At 42.5% G+C, this 6,235-nt stretch overlaps 1 protein-coding gene across 3 annotated transcripts in view; it reads left to right on the top strand.

Moving 5' to 3' along the window:
- Nucleotides 1-526: 526 nt before the first annotated feature.
- The window catches only part of LOC311131427 (guanine nucleotide-binding protein subunit alpha-11), a 74,727-nt gene continuing 69,018 nt past the window's right edge, over nucleotides 527-6,235 (top strand). For 2 of the 3 annotated variants that reach the window (XM_084164411.1, XM_084164413.1), the window contains exon 1: nucleotides 1,014-1,230. In XM_084164411.1, the coding sequence (XP_084020537.1) occupies nucleotides 1,095-1,230 (136 nt within the window). In that variant the 5' untranslated portion in view covers nucleotides 1,014-1,094. Of the gene's footprint in view, nucleotides 614-1,013; nucleotides 1,231-6,235 lie in introns of those variants that run through there. The other variant, XM_084164412.1, reaches the window with a different exon arrangement.

Below are 6,235 nucleotides of genomic sequence, written 5' to 3'. Positions count from 1 at the left end.
CAAGTGTCGCCAGCAAAAAGGTAGTGAGTGTATATCACACCCAGATTGACGCGCGATCATCAGGAAAACATTTTAAAAGGGCGATAAACGCACGAAACAGACAAGGCAATGCCCCTTTTGCTGTCAGCTAGCGTTTTATAAATTTTTGATTGTTTGAATCTACCTACATTTTTGGAGGATGATACCACAATGAAGGACGTTAGCCAAATTGGGAGTTTTAGCTAACTAAGTGTCATATATGGCTAGCTAGCCTGCCTAGCTATCAATTTTAGCCAGCAGTCTAACGTTAGCCATACTAGTTAGCTAGGTGGTCACAGTTAGCAAATACAACACTAGCTAGCTACAGTACAGTAGTTTCTTATCCTAGCTAGATAAAGCGAAGGGGTGTTTTTTCAGAGTATTACTTGCGGCTATAATTTTTTATCTTCGTCGTGTTTTGCCGTTTGACAGCTAGTTAGCAATTTAGTTAGCTAGCTGATGGACAGTTTCACATACGCTCTTTGTCACTACTCGGACGTTTTATGGTCTTGGTTCTGGGGCGGCTAGGCGTAGCAGGAGAGACTGTACAGATGTGGCAGCCAAGTTTGTCGCGTTGTCTCCGGGACCTGGGTTGGTAAGCACACGGCAATTTAGATGCGTTGGGAGAGTCGTTGCTAGAGAACAACTACGACATTTGGTTAGAAAGATATTGGTCATTTTTGGACAGAAAAGCAAAAATAGTTAGCTAACTAACTATCCTGTTGACTGAAGAGCTAGCTAGCAAATTCAGCTATTGTCGCTGGCTAGGTACTATCGAGTTTAGCTGGGCCCTATTAGCTAGCTGTATCTGTCTTGATTAGAAACTTGCAAGCTGTCATATTTGGTGTAGTTGCCCAATGCTAGCTCGCGCACAGGCGTCTTCAAGAGGCCAAACTTCGTCAAGAGGCCAAACTTCGTAGCTAGCTGGCTACATTTGTTGCGTACACACCACTAATTTATTTATTTTTACCCTTGGACTGTCCATTCAGATTTTCAAAGGGGATTGGGACAGTTATTTGCTATTAAGTGTGAGGTGTGGGCGCCCCATTCAAGTCGGGCTTTTAAATACTGCTGTGATGACTTTAGAATCCATGATGGCTTGTTGCCTGACCGAGGAGGCGAAGGAGTCCAAACGAATCAACGCCGAGATCGATAAGCAGCTCCGCCGAGACAAGCGAGACGCGAGGAGGGAACTTAAACTGCTTTTGTTGGGTACAGTAGCATTAAACCATTCTTTCTCCATACACACACCTTCCCATCATTTCATTAAGTGGATGGATGCTTGAAATCTTCAATTATTGGGATTGGTAAATTATGTGATGGCTTTAAATGTCGGAGTCAATGATGCATCATTGCTGAAGTGATACCATTCATCAGGGCGTAAATGATATGACAGGGTTGTATTTGCTGTATAAACATTTATAGTATGCAAAACAAGTTGACCCCAATTACATTACAGCCCTGCTGCTGCTGTAAACCACAAGTTTCCCTACGTTATCCGATATGTAAAGCGATTTGACTTTATGATTTGGATGGCATTGTGAGAGCAATTCTGCATTGTTTGAAAAGGACTCGTGCATTTCACGGGAAAGTCTACACCTGTTGTATTCGGAGCATGTGACAAATAAACATTTCTTTTTAGGATTCTACATGAAGCCTCCAGGGCTGACATAACTGAGCTGTATCATAGTGCATAAGACAAACATAAGCACCCACCAAATAGAGCCCCACTTTGGACGCGTCATAATACCCATAAAACCTAGCAATCAAACACAGAAATGGTTCCAATTGTTTTTTCACCAATCATTTTTCACATAGGGGAATTTAGAACCACTTCAAACAAGGTCTGTGTTTCATGTAGGCTTTCCCTGGTGTGACGTTTTGAAAACCGTGAAAATATCTCTTGGACAAGTTGACTTTTATCAATATATTCAGCGCCATTTACTTTGATTCGAAAATGCTAATTAGCATCAAAGTAGACATCATGCAAGACTACAAATCCCTGCAATCGCCTGCACACCATCTCTTGCTGACACCTTTGCTGTCAGCTAGCTAGCTACTAGCAACCTTGATCCAAAACGAAAGATGTATTCAACATTTGTATTTACTCTTCCATATTTTACTTAACTAATATTTATTGGCATATTTATGCATTTGGTATTGTCTTGTACTGAAAACTATCCTAGTAGCAGTCATATTTACAATGTGCCATGAATACTAGGCTTGTTTTTTGCAAAGAAGCTAACATGCTACCTACCTAGATGATATTAGCAACATACCCTTATTTGTAGCAGATCCTCTTCTCCTTCAGCCAGTGGTCTATATTTAATCCCTTATAAATTCTGCCAACTATATGAACGAGGTGAAATCTATTTAAATTCATGGTGTCAGAATGCAATGCTGTATTAAAGCAATTCAGAACTAACTTGTTGACCTGCTCTGTTGCAGATTCAAAGCCAGATTAACTCATAGGGGTGGGAGGGCCAAGAGACCAGAGGTGGCGGAATGGAGTGCTCGGGTTGGGATGTAGGGTTTGAGCATAGCCTGAAGGTAAGGAGGTGCACCAGGGTCTTGAAGATGATGCAAGCTTCGACTGGAAGCCAGTAGCGTGTGCGGAGGAGTGGGGGTGACCTGGGAGAACTTTGAAGGTTGAACACCAGGCGGGCTGCGGCATTCTGGATAAGTTGCAGGGTTTTGATGGCACAAGTGGGGAGCCAAGCCAACAGAGTTGCACTAGTGTAGACCCTGGGTGCTCGTTTTGGTTTTTGCCCTAGCAAGCTTTGGTTATTTGAATCAGCTGTGTAGTGCTAGGCAAAAAACTAAATGTGCACCCAATTTGGGAAACCCTGATCTAGACGAGAGATGACAAGTGCCTGGGTTAGGACCTGCGCCGATTCCTGTGTGAGGAAAGGTCGTACTCTACGGATGTTTTAGAGCATGAACGAGTCACTGCGTCGCCACCTGGGTGTAAGAAGGGGGGTAAGGAGAAGAGAAGTTGTGTCATCCGCATAGCAATGATAGGAGAGACCATGTGAGGATATGACAGAGCCGAGTGACTTGGTGTAGAAAGAAAAGAGGGCCTAGAACCGAGGCCTGGTGGACACCAGTAGTGAAAGCACGTGGTAGGCAAACAACCTCTAGTGAAAATTATGCTGTGCGTATTGCCTGCCTTGAGTGGGAGGTGATTGGGAAAGGGTAAGGTCAAAATATGAAAGGAGTGGAAAGAGGGGTGGAAAGAAATTAATTGAAGTCTAGCGTCGAGATTAAAGTCACCTAGTACGATGAGTGGTGAGCCATCGTCTGGAAATTAGCTTATCAAGGTGTCAAGCTCATTGAGAAACTCGCCAAGGGCACCTGGTGGGTGATTGATGACAACAATGTTAAGCTTGAGTGAACAAGTGACAGCATGGAATTCAAATGAGGAGTTAGACAGGTGAGAGGGGGAGAAGAGAAAGTCTGAGAGAACATAATCAGATGACGAGAGAGCAACTGGAGTAGCAGTGTTCTCTGGGGAAATCCATGTCTCAGTCAGGGCCCAAAAGTGTAGGGACTGAAGGGCAACATGCTGAGATGAACTCAGCCTTATTGACTGGTGATCGACAGTTCCAAACGCAGCCGGAGACTAGGAATTCCACGTGGGTTGTGTGCGCAGGGTACACTAAATTAGAAAGGTTGCAGCCACGGGTGGGGAGCGTATGTAAAACCTACAGGGAGAGGAGTGAACTGGGATGGGAAACACATACTTGCCAAAGCTACAAAAGGGCAAAATGAGATCATCATAAAATAACTAGGTAAGATACTCAAATGAGAGAGTGGTGTGGAGCCTTCCTCTCTTTCCTTCCTCAAACAACTCCTCAAAACAACTCTGCAGAACGTCTAAGACAGCACTTCAATTAAATTGCCCTAGCAAGACCATACCAACAGCTACTTATTGAATAAAACAATATACTTGCTAGTTGCTACTGTAGTAAGAGTTGATCTCCTTCCAAACTATAGATGGAATCGTGGTCATAAACATTTGACTTGAAGTAAAGATTAAATTATTTATTCATCAATGCCACAAACCTGGGACATCGAAGAGCACCATATGAACTATTATTATCCATTTTAGGAATTAGACCAGCAGAAATAACACAAAATGTAAAACAGCATATTGGGATTTTTGGTGGTGAGTTACAAATGGAGAAACAACTGGATGCGTAAGGTAGGTTTAATATAAAATACTAGGTCAACTCCAGCAGAATGAGAAACACACTTAACAGACTCAAAACAAGGAAGCCATGCCTAAATGCAGCTATATCAACATCCTTGTCAATTTAGGTTCATTTAGGTCCATATTGCTGCTGTCAATTGTGAGCAGCACATTTACCACTGCATTCGGTCTGAGCCCCAGAATACGCTGGAGGAGGACAGCATTACAAAGGTGATTTTTGTTGTTGTTGGCAAAAACAGTACACCACAACACTTTTAAACATGTTACTGAGTCTAGATGTTCTTCTCCTGATTTGATAACAAGTGAAGGAAGCAGCATAGGGAAAATGGGTGAAGGTAAGGTGGGTTTATAGAGATAAAATGGAGAGTTCCAAAGTGTCTGAAGTTGAGGGTCCATGGGGCATAAAAGGAATAGTGTGGAATAAGAGAGAGCTAGAGGGATGGTTGGCCATTGAATAAACATAAAATGGGGTGCTGGTGTGCTTCTGCACCCCTTTTTGGGTCGATTGTCACAAATATCCGGCCCACGTCCAGTCATACTCGGGGTCTCAGTGTGTGGCCCTCAACGTCATTCTGTCTCAGTTGCAGTATTCAAATCGGGGTCACGTGTCTTTGAGTCACAACATTTAAAGACGATGAGTGATCACAGGATTTCCACAAATTGAGCCATACACAATACAACTTAAGCATTTTGATGACAACATGGTGGTTTACACTGTCTCAAATATAAAATATATATTTTGATTTGTTTAACACTTTTTTGGTTACTACATGGTTCCATATGTGTTATTTCATAGTTTTGATGTCTTCACTATTATTCTACAATGTAAAAATAAAGAGAACCCCTTGAATCAGTAGGTGTGTCAACTTTTGACTGATAGTGTATACCAGGACAATAGCCTACACGTGGAGAGGAACCTAAAGGCACATACAGAACCAACCAATACTACTCCCCTGACAGGGCAGGTGTGGACTAGTGCTGCCATGGCTGCAGTCTTCTCGTCCGCATCTGCTCCCTTCTTCTTAGCAGCCGCCGCCTTGGCATCAGTCAACTTCAACTTGAGAGTGGTGCATGTATTATATCAATACCATCTAAATGAATCTTCCCCAATTGTACCCATAGTACAGAATAATGGTTGGACAGGTCTGGATCTGAATGACAGGAGTGTGTATAAGCTTTTGTTCCAGCCCAGCTTATACCTGATTACAAATCATAGCCTATCGTTGTGATTTGTTATGTTGATTATTTAAATTGGGTGTTAGAGCTGGGCTGGAACAAAACCCTTCACACACTCCTGCTCTTCAGGACTTTCTGCAATTACTTAAACAGACCAAAGCAGGAGAATAGTGTTCCAGGTGGAAACAGCTTACCTAGTTGAGAGGTGATAAGACTCAGGCACATCCATTGGTTTTGGTATAGCGATGGTGCAAATAAGGTTTGCAATTTGGTATCGATAACATGACAGTAATTCTACCTCAAAAGCAAAAGTGTGAATACCAATTAATTTAAAACCCACCATGGCAGGTATGACTAAATAAGGTTACATAACCTTGCCTACTAGCTATACTAATGATCTGCTGTCCAGAGGGCAACGGCAAACTGATCAATGTCTTCCCGCAGTACAGTAAGCACACTGTTGACTCGAGAGGATGCTAATCAGTCCATCTCTGAAACCTCTCAAAAAGCCAGACCAAAATAATACAGCTTGCTAGGGTAGCTACATGTCAAGTAGTACTTTAAGTAGGCTACCCACTCCTCACCCACAGACAAACATTATCAAGAATGCCTAGCTTCACCATCTAAGTAAAGTTGGCTAGCTAGTTAACTAGCAAGCTAGATTGTTGGTTTACAAACTCGTTTTTCTGAATTTCTCATGTATTTAAATGGTTAAACAAATATATGGCTAATGTAGCCATCTAGCCAGGCTAATGTTGCTAACTAGCTAGCCATGAGCTAGCTAGCTAGGTAACAGGTAGGCCTACAGTTCACAGAATTGTCAATTTA

Source organism: Coregonus lavaretus (genome assembly GCF_964263955.1).
Source record: "Coregonus lavaretus genome assembly, chromosome: 6".
NCBI lineage: Eukaryota > Metazoa > Chordata > Actinopteri > Salmoniformes > Salmonidae > Coregonus > Coregonus lavaretus.
This window is presented reverse-complemented; position numbering and strand designations above follow the sequence as displayed.